The sequence below is a fragment of the Nicotiana tabacum genome, chromosome 7, assembly GCF_000715075.1.
Source record: "Nicotiana tabacum cultivar K326 chromosome 7, ASM71507v2, whole genome shotgun sequence".
Taxonomy (NCBI): Eukaryota; Viridiplantae; Streptophyta; class Magnoliopsida; order Solanales; family Solanaceae; genus Nicotiana; species Nicotiana tabacum.
The window spans coordinates 105,675,423-105,691,288 of NC_134086.1; the positions used below are offsets into that span (position 1 = coordinate 105,675,423).

At 38.5% G+C, this 15,866-nt stretch overlaps 3 protein-coding genes and 1 long non-coding RNA gene across 6 annotated transcripts; 3 read left to right on the forward strand and 1 right to left on the reverse strand.

Moving 5' to 3' along the window:
• The first annotated feature begins 6 nt into the window (after positions 1 to 6).
• On the forward strand, positions 7 to 5,473 carry LOC107820446 (uncharacterized). Of its 2 annotated transcripts, none has more exons than XM_016646736.2 (4): positions 7 to 941; positions 2,026 to 3,563; positions 4,538 to 4,982; positions 5,166 to 5,473. In XM_016646736.2, the coding sequence occupies exons 1-3, from the start codon at positions 112 to 114 to the stop codon at positions 4,546 to 4,548; spliced, it is 2,379 nt and encodes a 792-aa protein (XP_016502222.2). In that variant the 5' UTR covers positions 7 to 111; the 3' UTR covers positions 4,549 to 4,982; positions 5,166 to 5,473. The 2 variants fall into 2 exon arrangements, with proteins under 2 accessions (XP_016502222.2, XP_016502220.2); XM_016646734.2 differs by having other exon boundaries at positions 8 to 941; positions 2,026 to 3,568.
• Positions 5,474 to 6,703: 1,230 nt separating this feature from the next.
• LOC107820449 (uncharacterized) lies at positions 6,704 to 13,015 on the reverse strand. Its single transcript, XR_012693466.1, has 5 exons — positions 12,876 to 13,015; positions 12,131 to 12,207; positions 9,559 to 9,694; positions 7,174 to 7,332; positions 6,704 to 6,985 (listed from the first exon to the last, which is right to left on the reverse strand). It is a non-coding gene; the product is annotated as an uncharacterized LOC107820449 (long non-coding RNA).
• LOC107820448 (metacaspase-1-like) lies at positions 7,219 to 10,089 on the forward strand. Of its 2 annotated transcripts, none has more exons than XM_016646738.2 (5): positions 7,219 to 7,624; positions 7,906 to 8,224; positions 9,196 to 9,307; positions 9,475 to 9,651; positions 9,795 to 10,089. In XM_016646738.2, the coding sequence occupies exons 1-5, from the start codon at positions 7,219 to 7,221 to the stop codon at positions 9,849 to 9,851; spliced, it is 1,071 nt and encodes a 356-aa protein (XP_016502224.1). In that variant the 3' UTR covers positions 9,852 to 10,089. The 2 variants fall into 2 exon arrangements, with proteins under 2 accessions (XP_016502224.1, XP_016502225.1); XM_016646739.2 differs by having other exon boundaries at positions 9,217 to 9,307.
• On the forward strand, positions 12,448 to 15,113 carry LOC107820447 (metacaspase-3-like). The gene is made up of 5 exons (XM_016646737.2): positions 12,448 to 13,340; positions 13,669 to 13,999; positions 14,088 to 14,202; positions 14,603 to 14,761; positions 14,845 to 15,113. Exons 1-5 carry the CDS (start codon positions 12,911 to 12,913, stop codon positions 14,902 to 14,904), a joined length of 1,095 nt encoding a protein of 364 aa, XP_016502223.2. The 5' UTR covers positions 12,448 to 12,910; the 3' UTR covers positions 14,905 to 15,113.
• The last annotated feature ends 753 nt before the right edge of the window (positions 15,114 to 15,866 follow it).

The following is a 15,866-nucleotide window of genomic DNA, read 5'->3' on the forward strand; positions in this document are numbered from 1 at the left end:
ACAACTTTCCTTTCTTGTTTAGTTATGGCCTTCACACAATGGAGAGAACTGTAAGTCCATAACTACAACACCAAACCACCTTATTGTCCCTTGTCGGAATTCTCATCGGAAATGACGACAGTTGCACCCGCACCCACTTGTGGGCCCAAGCTAGAATCACTATCCCACATAGACATCAGCAAACTTTCCCAATCCGAGCTCCACGCACTTTCCCTTTGCTCCGACTCAGCTTACGACCTCCGGCGTACAAACGACGTCGTTATTCCTCAGCTTGATCGTTCCCTCTTCAATGAATCCGCCGGAAGTCGCCGTCAAACCTACTCCCGTCTCCGCCACCAGCACCACCGTTCTCGCGTGCCTGGTCTTCACCCTTCCACTTCTAAACCCAAACCCCCTTCTTCTTCTGACCCTGAAAATCACTCAATTATGCATTTCCTTAAATTCTTCATCCACAATCCTAATTCTGACACTCCACCACCTCCTCCGCCACCGCTTCCGCCACCACCTCTTCCTCCTCCGATAACACAGCCGGCTATTTCTGGGGTTCAAGAAAAAACCCTACTTTTAATGAATGATCGTGAGAAAAATAGGAAGAGAGGACGTAAAGCTAAGGATAAAATGAAATTGAAAGAGAATGATGTTGGGGTTGAAGTGGAAATTGTAAATAAAAATGGCGAGGTGGTGGATTTAAAAAAATTGGAGAATAACGGGGATGAATTGTACAGCGGAGAATTGGAGAAAAGGACAGCTGGATTACAGAGTGAAGAAGAGGTACTTGGGTTTGTAAGGGATTTGGAGGGGGCGTGGTGTAGCAGAAGGAAGAGGAGGAAATATGTTGATGCTAGTGGATTTGGCGATACATTGCCTGTTGGTTGGAAGCTCTTGTTAGCCCTGCGAAGACGCGATGGTCGTGTCTGGGTTTACTGCCGTAGATATGTCAGGTTGTTATGTTTTTTCCATTCTTTACTTTTGCTTGTTGATTACATGTTTAAAAGATTTTATGCATTCGTGTTATGTGGCACATTGTCGCTTACTTCGAATATTGCTAGTCAGTATTCTGTTGCATGTTCATTAAACACAATCATGATCTATGTAGAGTTTGTGTTGCAATGTCATCTCATGTGTTTGTTGAAGCATGATGAATTTGTGTGCTTTGTTCTGAAAAATGGTTAGCTCGTTGATGAGTTTGTGCATATTTTATATTTGCTTCCCGAAACTGTATGCATTGATTCAATGCATGCTACTGGGATGGGATGGCTCCCACGAGGTTTTCCCTCAAGAACCGGGTATCATAGCTCATGAACTCCCAATCCTTAGCATATTGCAGCCTACATGTAGGAATGATTTGGACAAATCCACTTGTTTGAATTTTCTAGGATTGGTGAAGTAGGTAAAATGATTCTGTTGTATCTTGAAGATCAGAATTTTCAAGTTAGTGGATGCAAACATTAGTTGAGAGGGAATTATTACCAGATTTAGCATAATTACGTAGATATAAATAATCAGTCAATTGCACAAGAAACTCATTTTAGCTGATAAGCGGAAATCTAGTTTGAACTTGAAATCTCGAAACGACCTTGAACAAGCTCCTGTGCAGCTTGGTGCAAATAAAGGAACCTTTGTCCCCCAGAATTCCTTCTCCAAAATTTTATGAAGAATGAAATATAGGCAAAACTTGCACCAGCTACCTTAGTCTTGGATTCCTTTTGCTTTCTTTGGGTAAGTCTCTTGGATTCTTTTGCTGAGGGTACTCCTTATGAATAGATCCAGTTGGAGTCGGGTTTTTTTAGCTCAGACGATTAGGACACGGGGCTGGAACCACTGCTCGTTATGTATATTCGAATTTACTAATTTGTTAAATGACTTAACAGCACCTTTTATTCATGACGATAATTCACTTGATAGGCTGTGCTTGATCGATTTGAAACAGTGTTATGTCCTAAATTTTGACGATATTTACTGCCTCTCTCTTGTTTTGTGTGCTAACTCCAATAATTTTTTCTTACTTGGCATTTTCTTTTCTAGTCCTACTAGCCAGCAGTTTATATCATGCAAAGAGGCTTCATCATACTTGCGGTCCCATTTTTCGTCTGGTGAAGCAAACCAGCTTACTCAGCAGGCTGATGACACTGTTTCTAAAAGTGTAAGTAACTTCCGTAGTAACACCAGTTTGGTGTTGTCAACAGACATTCAAGAAAATTCACATTCTCTTCAAGAAGGTGATTTGGCGAAGCATGGCATAGTTGCACATTCAGTTGTACCCAGTTCATCTACTCTAGACCTACGTGGCAATGAAATTTCCTTGATGGATATGGATAATCTCCCTGAGGTTAAAGTTCAAGACATTTTTGAATGTTATAAATGCAACTTGACATTTGAAGAAAAGAATGCATATTTGCAGCATCTGTTCTCATTTCACCAGCGGACTACAAGAAGGTATAGGGTTGGGCCATCTGTAGGTGATGGAGTCATAATTAGAGATGGAAAATATGAATGCCAGTTCTGCCATAAGGTATTTGAAGAAAGGCGTAGTTACAATGGTCATGTTGGAGTCCATGTGAGAAACAATGCAAGAGGTACCGTGGATGTATCTGCTGCTGTTGCAGCAGACAAGCGTGTTCAGTCTCCACATCAAGATGGGTTGCTTTTAGGGACATGTAAAATGGATTCTTTAATTGAAATTGCCCAAAATTCAGTTGTAGAAACTTCTAGTGCTAGAGCTGCGATGAAGGTCAGCAGCATGCCATCTAGTACGACAATGAACTTCGATGGAAGTATGCCTACCAACATTGACCAAGTTGTGAGGCCAACCGCTGATACTGGATTGTCAGATGCCAGGGATTTTAAAGCTGAAACATGTCATGAACAAGGCAGAAATCAGCCTGATAAAACCTGCATGGAAGTAGATAAAGATAAGAGTGGTGAGATTTTGGCCAACAACTTCTATCCGAGAGTGATTTCAACCAATGATTCTGAGCAGCCTGAGAGTGATGAAGCAAAGGAGGCTGGAAGTGACAAGCCAATGGTGGGCCTGGGAAAAAAGCAGATGGAAGAAAATGATGATCTTCTATCAGGGACCATGGAACTAACTTTTCAGGAAATTGCTAGTCAGAATGCGTTAACCAGCTCTTCAGTGTCTATGGTGCAGTCATTGCATAATGATTCAGAGCACTCTGAGGATGCTGGCATAAAGAAGGATGGCACTGATAAGGTAGCAGCGGGTAATGGAAACAGCCTGACTAAAGCAAATGATGTTGAATCAGAAACTATGGAACTGACTTTTCAGGAAAATGCTACTCTGAATAGGACAACAAGCTCCTCAGTGTCTATGGCGCAACTATTTCGTAGTGATTCTGAGCACTCTGAGAGTGATGACATGAAGAAGGATGAGAATAAGCTAGCAATTGGTCTTGGAAACAACCTGACTAAAGCAAATAATGAAGTTGAATCCGAGACTATGGAATTCACTCTTCAGCAAAATGCTAGTCAAGATGGGTTAGCTAGCTTTTCAGAGCCTATGGTGCAATCATTCCACAACTTTACTGGCATTCTTTCAGGATCAAGTAAGGTAAAGATGCATTTTCTGCATCTATACAGGTCATACATTTATCTCATTGATGATGAGGACGAGTTTGTCTTTGTCTTTGTCTTCTAAAAAATGTATCAAGCAACCCTCTACAAAATTTTCCTCCTTTTTCTGGGTTTCTGACAAATGATCAACTTTGTTGATTCTTGATGATTGTGGACTGTTCCAAATTTAAAATGGTTTATCTTGCCTTGGAGTTTTTGTATTAGGGCCTCTTTTGTTCATCTCCAACATAGGTGAGAACAAAGAAGACTATGAATTGATTATGATGACTATTTCAGGTCAATTTGGCCAATCTGTCTGGAAACTGAATATATAGACTTAGATAAGAGTGCCCAAAATATGTATTTGCAGGCAGACAACTACTGCATTCAGAAAAGATTTTAATGTTAAGAGACCCCTCTACTCTCAGGGTTTATCAAGGCTCTAAATACATACCTGGTTTGATAAGCACTTCAATCTGCCTACAGTCCAGCATCAAGCAGGGAACCCCTGGGCATTTCTATGTTGATACTGATCAATGTAGGAGATTGTTTCTACAGCTTATCGATAGCCCAACCTACCTGATGCACCCAGGATGAACGTTTTTATCCGTCAGTTTATAATCATTAGGAATCTTAAAGATGCTATAACTTTTTATCCCACTCATTGTAGCATCTACTTGAGTGGTGAACCTGTTTCTATCCTCTTGTTTCGCTTACATTAATCTAACCTGTTTTTCTTAGCTCCATCTATCCTGACTTTTGGAAAGGCTTTAATTCTTTGAGAACTATTGCTATTATTATGTGACAAATGTGCAGATTTTTGCGTGTTGGATTTTATGCGTTGAGGTTTTGGAATATAGGTTATTTCACAATCATTCTGTTTGATAGATACTATCTCCTATTAACTCTTGTTCAAATAATTCCCTAATTTCACAAGTTCGTAATCTATTTGCTACAACCTCTGTAGGACAATGGTGAATTTTCTGCTATTGGTCAGAATCTGGATAGTGAAACAGGGTTTGACGAGCTTAGGCTGGATGAGATAGAACACTTCAAATATAGCTTTGATATTGGTCATGCATCTTCATCTTTACCATCTGTTTCTATTGGGTTGGGTAATGATGCAAGGATGGAAGAGGTTTTTGCATCAGTTGAATTTGATTCTGGAGGAATCATCTTAAACATGGAAGAACCAGATCAGCTCTCAACAGTATGTGTGTGGTGCAGAGCAGAGTTCCAGCTTGAAGCTTATGATACAGAAGCTCATTCGGATTCAATTGGATTTATGTGTCCAGACTGCAAGGCTAAAATATCCGGACATCTGGAGGGTGGTCTTTCCATGAGTCCTCACAATTTCTAATTTTCCACTGGGCTGTCTCGTGCTGCTGTTGCTCAATGTCCTGATACATGTGGTAATTCCTTGACTTGCTGAAGTTATAGCTGCTATAATGAGTAACAAACAAAATCTTTTTGCCACTTCTTTCCTTCGTCATGTCTCAACTATGAAAAATTGGCTAGTGATTCTTGCTAAACTACCACTCCATTATAGTTTATTCTTTGGCGAGCTTATCAGCATTTATCATCTTAAATTGCAGAAGTTGCAGGTCTCCTTTCCGTCTAAAGAGATGGTTGTTACAAAGCATGCATGTGCTCTTTCTTGGAGATGGAGTTTTCGCTGGTATCCTCGGTTTGCTGTAAATTCAGCTATGGAATACTGTAGTTTGTAATATTCCTCATTCCGGTATGTAAATTACAGAAGGCAATAGATGTGTCTCTATGCATGAAGTGAATAGTGTCTGTTCTGATTATGTAGATGTACGTATGTATGTATCTGTTTACGGATTAGCTCTATGAGCCCCTTTAGAATCTAGTTGTATCTGAGAGGGTTATACCCCTTCTACTTTCTACTTGTTTTCTGAGTCTGTTTACCTGTTAATCTTGTGTTGCGAGCCTCTGCCAAGCTTTTAAGATTCATATTAATACAAAGGGTGTTCCATATATGTTTTGTACCTCTAAAACCTGATATTTTACCTATATACGCAGTGAAATACAAAAAAATTGCGACAAAGGATGGTCCTAAAGTGTAGCTTCGCCCTTGGGTTCAATAACAAGGATGTATATCAGATGCAAATTGCATATTTTCTCCTCAAGGAAGCATAAGACGTGACGGTTTTTGCCCCTTCCTTTGTTAATCATGTCTGAAGCACCTATTCTGCCAGCTTGAATACTGTTGCTGTAACATGCTTTCTGGTTAAGTAATGAGTCAGTCAATGCCATTAAATATAGCCTTTTGTTGTGGGTTATCCATGACCGATGGTTTAGATTCATGCTTTCTATTTAGTGAAGATAAGCATCTTGTTCCTTATCCTTCATTTCAAAATGGGAAAAGGAACATTAAAACGTGGCCTGGTGGTGGCTATAGAAAGATCCGCGCTCTTCTCATTACACGAGACTTTTAGATTGGTTATTTTTGGTTGTTAATTATGTGAAATTTAATTTTGCGGAATTATTATTTGATACGTTGTGGCCTGTGAGAACTGGTTTTCGTTATTTGTTTGGAACAACATATCGAAGCGTTTACAAAACTAGATTTTGGTTCTTATAGCTCATTTGCTCTTGTTGGTCATTAAGTTATAACCAGCATGCAACGCTTGTACTTTTTATGTACTTTTATATAAGCAAGAATAAAGTCGCTTTTGTGGACGATTCCTTCATTCTACACGTTATATTGCTAACCATTCCCTCCAAACTTGATATATATACTGAATAAAATCCGTTGGGTGGATTTGTACAACAGTTTATTTATTTATTTATAAGCATATTTAGAATCCCAAAAGAGAGCGAATTTGATATTTTATCATATACTATATGTAACGGAATAAAGTAGTTCCTTTTTCATTTTATCAGGAGCAAATATAGAATGGAACTTATTCCCCCGCCCTTTTTGGAATAGGGAACGTAGTAAGATAGATAGACGTCCAATTTTACAGCAACTAGTTGTACGACAGGGGCTGCGACAACCTTTACCAAGTTGTCAACCACCAGGTCCGCTAGCCTGCAATATTCACCCCGGCCCACAAGCACACATCCTCGGGGCGGAATATAATCCTAAGGTACTAGCTTGCGCGTAACTTGACATCAAACTTCAATCAATTCCTTTGTACTTCAATCCAATTAATTGATCGATCTAGAAGAAAAATCAAGTCACAGATTTTTTGGGGGGTTTACTGATCAAGACAAGGTTCCGAATATGCTATTGTGTTCAGCCACTATATATACGAATTTTCACTTTCCAAAAAGAGCGATGGAAAAGGCAAAGCCAGTTTCATCTTCTGCTTCTGTAGCGGCATCTTCTTCTAAACCAGCACATTGCCATTTGAATATCAACGATATGGAAATGAAGGGACAATCTTAGCTGTGAATCAACCAAAAAACAATTAGAAATGTCTTTCTTTTGGTGAAGTGGAACAGCTCATGTTCACATTTTGATAAAAAAACATATGAATATTTTCCTGCTTATATATAATAATTAGATTGATCAATTCACATACTTTCAAGAATTAGTCGAATTGAAGCGACTTTGTCCTAGTGCTAATTACTTACTGTCTGCTAACTTTAGTTACTGAGCAGAACTAGTTTACTGTACAAATGATGTCTATGGCATGTCAAAAATGTCGTCTGCCACTGACACAGCCACCACATAGTCAACGGCTTCGTTGTGAGTGTAGCAATTTGATTCATCTAGGCAATAGTGATAGGTCACTGCAGGTCCAAGAACGCGGTAGGATCAGTTCTAGAGTGAGAAGATTTCAGGATAAATTTAGGAGAAATAGATCAAGAACTAAAAGTCTATCCCCTTCTCCTAGTGTTAGTCCTCGTTTATCTCTCATTTTCACAAAGCCACCACCGAGCGGGAAGCGCGCATTCCTTTGTGGAGTGACTTACAAGAAGGAGAAGTTCAGGCTCAGAGGAACATTGCATGATGTAAACAGCATGAGGGACTTGCTGGTCCAAAAATTTAACTTTTCAGATGAATCTATTCTCATTCTAGCAGGTATTCTAGTTTCTCTATTTACTATGAATATACGATGATGAGTAAGAAGGGCAGCCTTGGCATAACTGGTAAAGTTGTTGCCATGTGACCAGGAGGTCACAGATTCGAATCGTGGAAACAGCTTCTTGCAGAAGTGCAGGGTAAGGCTGCGTACGATAGACCCTTGTGGTCCGGTCCTTGCCGGCACCCTACGCATAGCGGGAACTTAGTGCACCCGGTTGCCTACGATGATGAGTAAGAAACATTTTTATATCTTACTTTTGAATGGAAATAACTTGCAGAAGAAGAGGCGTATAAACCTCCAACCAGGAGAAACATATTAGAGGCTTTCAAGTGGCTGATGGCAGACCTTAAATCAGGTGACTCGTTGGTGTTCTACTTCTCAGGACATGGCTTACGACAACCTGATTTTAATGACGATGAAACAGATGGTTTTGATGAAACAATATGTCCTCTTGACTTTAGGACTAAAGGCATGATCATCGATAATGCCATCAATGATATTCTTGTTAAGCCTCTCATTTCTGGTGTCACACTTCATGCTATCATTGACTCTTGTCATAGTGGAACTGTTCTCGACTTACCTTGGGTCTACAAAGAGTATGTTCTTACCTTCCCAAAGTTAGCTGCTTTATTTCTCAAGTAACTAAATGTATTTATTATGGCAGTTAACTGTAGCTATCTTTTAGGAGACCTAATAATGTAAAAATTCTTTTACACTATCAATATATAAAAGTTAAACACAGATATGTATTGCCTGAACTTCTAGCCCATAAGTTCAAAATATAAGACACCTTAGTGGGATTAGGGAAGGTAGTGTGTACGCAGAACTTACCCAATCTTGTGAAGGTAGAGGCTATTTCCGATAGACCCTTAGCTCAAGGAATATAAGACACCTTTGTATGCATTTTAATCCGCTAATAATGTTACTGTGTGATATGTTAGTAAAATTACTCTTCACAATGTAAACTAATTATCAAAACTGTATATTGAAAAAAATCTAATCATGACATCTTTTTCACCTGGAAATAGTCTGTCCAGTCACTGGCTCCAGATTCCATGTCTGTGTCTGTGATTGTCTTGTCACATAAGCATATCTTTTCTCATACTTTTAGCTACGATTTATTATGTGTTTTACAACCTTTTTCTTGGGAATGAGTTTAAAGTTTAAACTATAATCTTCCACTAGTTTAACAATAAAAATGAGAGTAATTAATGGTATGCATTGTCCAACAATTACAAAGCTCAGATGAACTAATATTTTAGCACTATTCTGATAATCAGTAGCATTATTCAGAGGCACTGTCTATATCAGTTTTGACAAGAGGGGTTGCTCTGATGGTAAGCAACCTCCACTTCCAACCAAGAGGTTGTGAGTTCGAGTCTCCCCAAGAACAAGGTGGGAAGTTCTTGGAGGGAAGGATGCCGGAGGTCTATTTGGAAACAGTCTCTCTACCCCAGGATAGGGGTAAGGTCTGCGTACACACTACCCTCCCCAAACCCCACTAAGTGGGATTATACTGGGTTGTTGTTGTTGTTGTTGTCTATATCAGTTATTTGACTCTTAACAGGAATGGATGGGCTGATAACAGACCCCGATCCGGCGCTAATAAGAGCACGAGTGGTGGAAGGGCCATTAGTTTCAGTGCTTGCAAGGATAATCAACTAGCCGCAGATACCTCTGTAATATTTGTTTCCACCCCTTTAATTGGTTTTTATATGATTGATCATTGATCTATATATCCTATCCTCAACTACCATAACATGAATATTATGGCCCCAGATTCTACATATTGTTATCCTTAGACAGTCGATATATATGTAAATATCCTTTCCCTTCATGTATGCAGGCTTTCTCTGCTGAAAAAACTATGACTGGTGCTATGACTTGCACATTTATTAGAGCTCTCAGGGAAAAGCCAGATATATCATACCAAGGGTTACTTGATTATATGCGCACGGCCATCGAAAAGGTCAACAATGCTAGATGTCCACTGCTGAAGGTATTCCAACGCAAGATAGACCAGGTATCTCATCTCCTTGTCCGAGATGCTCCATCTCAATGTTATCCTGCATCAATAAGCATTAATTATTTGTAAGGTTTACAGAATATTTTGCTTATATCTATTTCTCTGATATGATATTGTATTGTCACATTTAAACCTTGCAGGAACCAGTGTTATCATCTTCTGACAAATTTGACACTAATACAAAGTTCAAGCTCTAATTCTGCAGCAGAAAGATGAATGTGAACCTATATGTTTTCAGTTCCATGATAAAAGGAGGCTGCTGCTTGTTTCATTCTTCTCTCTTATGTTGTTTCCATTTTATTTATCCTTCCTATATTTTTTAGAAAAGCCAATCCAACATCTTGTATCAAAACTCTATTTGGCATTTTTCTATGCTGACTATATCCAAATATTACTTGTGAGCTCTGAGATAATAAATGACAGTTTTCAAATAAAGAATCGTGTTTTGATGGCACCCTTTCCAATTTATATCATAGCTTTTTCCTATCAGTATATGAAATTTCCTGTTTCTAAGCTTTTGCCTATCAGTATATCCTGCGTTTATGCAAAGTCCGGGGAAGAATCGCATCCCAAGGGGTTTAATGTAGGAAGTCTATCCTGCCGCAAGGGGTAGTGGATGATTCCACGGTTCGAACCCGTGACCTTTAGGTTACAAAGAAACAACTTAACCGTTGCTTCAAGGCTCCCTTCTTTGCCTATCAGTATATGTAATGGAAATTTCCTTTAACTGTATCTTTCCAAAAATAGTGCACTTGATGCACGGTTCAAATACAAAGTGAACTTTTCTGATCAAAAAATTGTTCTAAACTTTTCATTTCTGCATTAATCAAAAGAGGCAACTGCACTGAGGTCCTCCGTTATTCGATCTTTATGCCCTCTCCTCATAAATGAGGAAGCAAGCTTCTTCCTCTTAAAGTCAATAAAAATAGATTCTCCTGCACTCTTCCTAGTTTGGTTAGCTTACGAATCTTTTATGCAATTGGCATTCCTCTTGCAGATGAGTCTCATCTATTTCGAAAACATTTTTGGCCTTAGATGGTGCAATTACTTGTTTGAAGATTCTTCAAGGAAAACTCACAAAAATGCCAAATGTACTGCGACTCACTAAAAATGAGATGCAGATTTTCGTCCCTTCGGACTTCATTTAAATTCGGATAGATGGGATAGCTCTAGAAGCACGTAAAGGAGATCAACTACACACAGACAATTTAACGAATTTCTCATTCACTAGTTCGAGTTCTGCTTATTCATAAGATGAAAACCTAAATTGAAATCTCAACGTTACATGATTGATCAACCAAGCATACTATGTAGAAGAGTTCATTTGACAAGTTCATGCAACTAGTATTCAAAAATATGTTATCTCATTCTGCCATCCACGAGCTCCTCAATCTCTTCTGTTTGTAATCCATAAATATTACTCCGTATAATCTGGTGGAGGCCATTGGCCAAGAAGCACTTTGATAAGTTGATAAAATACAGTTTTAAGTTCCAAATAATCCAGCTAACCCCCTCCTGCACGGCCAAAATAAAGAAACCGGAGCAGACAGGGGAAAAGAAATCTATCGACTATAGCATTTGGATATCAAGACAAACTTTTATTTTGGTAAAAGGGGAAAATTTTACTTGTATATCACAAGATAACATGAAGAGAGTATGATACATCTAGAAGGACTAGATGAAGCTCAAACCAGTGCATATTAATCAGTCTAGTATTATCGCTTTATCAAACTAGTCTATATTAACTCGGAGTTCTTGTTTCTTTGGATTAGACGAAGACCACAGATTCATTTTCTTAGTGGCTGCCAATACTAATTTTCTACAACCAAAGACGAAACAAGATCATTAAAGAAGATTATGTTCTCTAAATTTAACAATTGTCTAGCAAAATTTCGGATTCTTGAAAATATTAATTCTTCATGATAACACTAAGATGATTCTTTGACTACAAAAGTAGTGAATTAATGCCCATCCCACGAAAAATTAGCCTATATTCCATCTTCTATAAGCAACCAGCAAGTTGGCATTTATCTTCTCAAAGACTTGGAAAAACTCTCTTCCTATACTGTTCCAATATCCTAAAACAAATGATATGACACAGTTGCGGTATATAAATTCTGAAAACGTAGACTTCCGGGAAGGGTATGGTACACGTGAACTCATGGTCTTCTTGTCAAACTAGGCATTTTATGTATATATTTCCTAGAGTTGATATAATATTATCTGCTGGCTTCCATGCTCCAAAAAGGCTGAATGATACACTTGGTCGAATATTGAGTTATTTACCTAGAGGAATAAGGATTGATTCCTGCTTAATACTTTTTTTTCCTCTCTTTTTAGTGGTGCACTCATTCTAGAAATCCTAGATCTGCCAGAAAGGGCATACAATGCATTCAGAAGGGCAAAGTACACCGGGAAAAAGCAAATCTCAAGGTTCTGAAAGAATATAAAACTCAATCGTGATAACGGATCATACCTTTCATAAGATAAAAGATGATTCTATCATGCCGAAAGATGCAAAATAGATTGATTCTTGTCTCTTCATCACCACATCTGGAAGAGAATAAAAAGCTTTTTGATGATTTGATATACAAAGAATAGTAAGTAGATAAACTAAGCTAGATACGCGTATTACTTCTCTTAGATTTCCCACTTCGATAGATACTTGTATGGGTTAAATTTCATGATAGTCATCCAACTTTCATTTTATTGCACTAAAGTTATAGACTCATTTTTCAAATGAAAAAGTAACTCGATTGTGTCTATATATATCACAAAAGAAATTATAAAACAAAAGCCGAAAATGCTAAATTCGATCTAGGAAACACAAGTAGGTTGGCCACTTTAGCAGCTCACCTTACATAATATCCATGTGACACCAATTACAAAAATAAAAAGAATTGAGTATTAGGTTGCGTTAGAAAATGAGTTCATGTGAATATTATGTACGGTGAGTTGCTGAAATAGCTATACTTACATGGCTATTTTGTAAATACAGCAGCCTACATGTGTTTTCCGGGGCTAAATTTTGCATTTCCCGATATTATATTTTATAATATATAAGCACAATTGAGTTACTTTTTCGTTACAAAAAATCAGTTTAATAACTTTAATGGAATAAGCTGAAAGTTGGATGCCGTGAAACTACCCCATATTTATATGCCTCCTACATATATATCTTGATCAATCCACTCAGTAGTATTAAAAAACAAGGAACAAACCACTTTCATATCTCTTGACAGCCTGCTCTTTCATAATGGACAGCAGGAGATGTAAATGCAAGTGGTGCGGCACGAAAATGTCAGCTCCCATTGGAGCACAAACCATTTCCTGCCCAAGGTGCCAATCTGTTACACAACTCCAACCTCCAAGAAACAACAACGGCTTTGCCGCTGGGGTTATTAACAATATTATGGGTGCAGTAGTTAACACAGGGTTTCCAGCAAGGCTGGGAAGGATGAATCCAACAAATGCCAATAATTGTCAGCCTCAACTGTTCAACATGTCACCACAGATTACTATGCAACCTCCAGCGGTTCATGGACGAAAACGAGCGGTACTCTGTGGAATAACCTACCGTGGGCATTCCAAGAGTCTGAAAGGAAGCATTAACGACGTTTTATCCATGAGATATCTTCTGGTTCAGAAGTTGGGTTTCCCCAATGCATCTGTACTTGTCCTTACAGGTATCTCCTACAGTTCAAAAGGGACAACTCGGTGCACAAAGCATCATGCATTCACGCAGGGTCAAGGGAAAGGCCGCACCTCCAAGGGTGTGATGTAGACAGCCTAACCTAATGCAAGCATTAGTGGTTGCTTCCACGGCTCGAACCCGTGACCTATTAATCATACGGAGACAACTTTACCGTTGTTCCAAGGCTCCTCCTTTTCACCTGATTCACGTCTAGAAAATAAATGTTTATGTTACTACTCCCTCCGCTCCCAGATATTGTTTCCTATATTCTTCATTCTTTCTTTATCAGGTTACTGACATATAATACATCAAATTTACAGAGGATGAGAAAGATCCATGCAAAATCCCAACCAAGGGCAATATCAGATCAGCTCTACGTTGGCTTGTTCATGGTTGTCAGCCAGGAGATTCACTAGTGTTCCACTACTCTGGCCATGGCACACGAGTAAGAGACCGTGATGGCGATGAGGTTGATGGGAATGATGAATCACTATGCCCTGTTGATTTTGAGACTGAAGGAAGAATACTAGATGATGAGATTAATAATACCATTGTTAGGCCTTTACCCTGTGGAGCCACACTTCATGGCATAATTGATACTTGCTTCAGTGGAACTTTCCTGGATTTGCCGTTCATGTGCAGAATAAACAGGTTATTGAATTCCCCTTTTAATGCTTTATGCAACGAAACTTTATATTGAGTTATCGTAAAAGTACTATGTCTAAATGTTTTCAAGCAGGGCGGGACACTTCATGTGGGAAGACCATCGTATCAGCACATACAAAGGTACTAGAGGAGGAACAGCAATCTCTATCAGTGCCTGTGATGATCATCAAAATTCTGGAGATACAACAGTTAGTATTCGTATATACAAATAGCACACTTACCGAACCTAGTAGCTTTTTTCAAACCATGTATTTGTCCTAAGAAATACATTAAATATGTACAAATTATTAATTTAGAACCTAGTAACTTAAAAGGAATATAATCCCCAACGCATAAGGTTCAAATCCTGGCTCTGCCTCTGTTAACACTAAATGCTCTAAGCAAATTAAAGAGACTCCTGCTAAACAACTAATGTAAGTATACTAACACGATTGAGCCGTTATCATAACTAGTTTGAATTGCCTGTATAGGTCTTTTATTTCTATTGTGTTCTGCTATATACTAAAACACAATTATTTCGAGAGATTATAGATATGTTCACCTCTAACACCTTCAATCATCAAACTGTCGCACCTTGGATTTCTGCAGGCTTTCACAGGCTTTCCGACAGGTGCCCTGACATATAGTTTCATCAAAACATTGGAGCAAGAGACCAAATTGACTTACGGACGCTTACTTATGAGTATGCACAATAAGATTCATGAAGCACAGAAAGGAGTAGGCATGAATGGTGCAAATGAAACTCAGGTACGCTTTTATGATATTGTCAAAAAAAAGTCAGTGCAGCATTGCATCACCATCGTCTAATGCATTTTATTGGTCTTGCCCAGGAGCCTCAATTATCCGCGTCTGAGCAGTTTGATATTCACTCGAAGATGGTGGCTTTGTAGGAACTTAAAATATCCAACTCCAGCAAGAGTACAACTTCCCTGGCATAATCTTGTTATAATAAATCTCAGAACTTCTTTTACCATATTTGGTTAAGTACTGTGTGACTAAGGCTTCAGTTGCGTATAGATTCACTCTTATACTAATGTTTGGAAGTGAATCATTGTCATATATTTTCCTATAAACTTTAATAATATTAAAATAAAGCCCCTAAGATGTGTTATTGTCTTGTTATTTACTGGCCCCTGTCAAAGTGAGCTTTTGGCAGTAGACCTGTAAGCCAAGTTTGATCAAGTCTGACTCTCAAGCGTATTAAATGGCAGTCAGCACACAATTTTTTGCAGCCTTTCAGATAATATCAAGAGACATCTCAAGCACAAGCTTTTAACAGAAAGCAGATTCTTAGATAAATGAGAATAAGTTTGCGATAAAATGATAAGAGCAGCAAAAGAATCTACGTACATCATAGGTTATGGATTAGAAGTCATTTTGAATCTTGAAACCAGCTTCTCTCATGAGGAAGTAAGACTGTCTATATTCGCCTTTCCCTGAGCCCGCCTGGCACTGAGGTCCTCCGTTATTCTTTATCCCCTCCTCTTTTAAATGAAACACAAATTTCTTCCTCTCTTAAAGTCAATAAAAATAGATTCTCCTGCACTCTTCCTAGTTTGGTTAGCTTACGAATCTTTTATGCAATTGGCATTCCTCTTGCAGATGAGTCTCATCTATATCAAAAACATTTTTGGCCTTGGATGGTGCAATTATTATTTTGAATTGGTAAAGATTCTGCAACGAAAACTAGTTAAACTCACAAAAGTGTCCAAATGTATTGCGACTCATTAAAAGTGAAATGCAGATTTGCGTCCCTTAAGGCTGCATTCAAATTCATACTGACTATATATCAGATAGTTGGGATAGCTCTAGCAGCATGTAAAGGAGATCAACTACACATAGACAATTAAAA

Coding starts and splice junctions, on each gene's coding strand:
- LOC107820446 (XM_016646734.2), top strand. CDS start 112: ATGACGACAGTTGCACCCGCACCCACTTGTGGGCCCAAGCTAGAATCA. Junction 942..2,025: donor TACTGCCGTAGATATGTCAG/GTTGTTATGTTT, acceptor TTTCTTTTCTAG/TCCTACTAGCCAGCAGTTTA. Junction 3,569..4,537: donor TTCTTTCAGGATCAAGTAAG/GTAAAGATGCAT, acceptor CAACCTCTGTAG/GACAATGGTGAATTTTCTGC.
- LOC107820448 (XM_016646738.2), top strand. CDS start 7,219: ATGATGTCTATGGCATGTCAAAAATGTCGTCTGCCACTGACACAGCCA. Junction 8,225..9,195: donor TTACCTTGGGTCTACAAAGA/GTATGTTCTTAC, acceptor GACTCTTAACAG/GAATGGATGGGCTGATAACA. Junction 9,652..9,794: donor TCCAACGCAAGATAGACCAG/GTATCTCATCTC, acceptor TAAACCTTGCAG/GAACCAGTGTTATCATCTTC.
- LOC107820447 (XM_016646737.2), top strand. CDS start 12,911: ATGGACAGCAGGAGATGTAAATGCAAGTGGTGCGGCACGAAAATGTCA. Junction 13,341..13,668: donor ATCTGTACTTGTCCTTACAG/GTATCTCCTACA, acceptor TCAAATTTACAG/AGGATGAGAAAGATCCATGC. Junction 14,203..14,602: donor AAAATTCTGGAGATACAACA/GTTAGTATTCGT, acceptor GGATTTCTGCAG/GCTTTCACAGGCTTTCCGAC.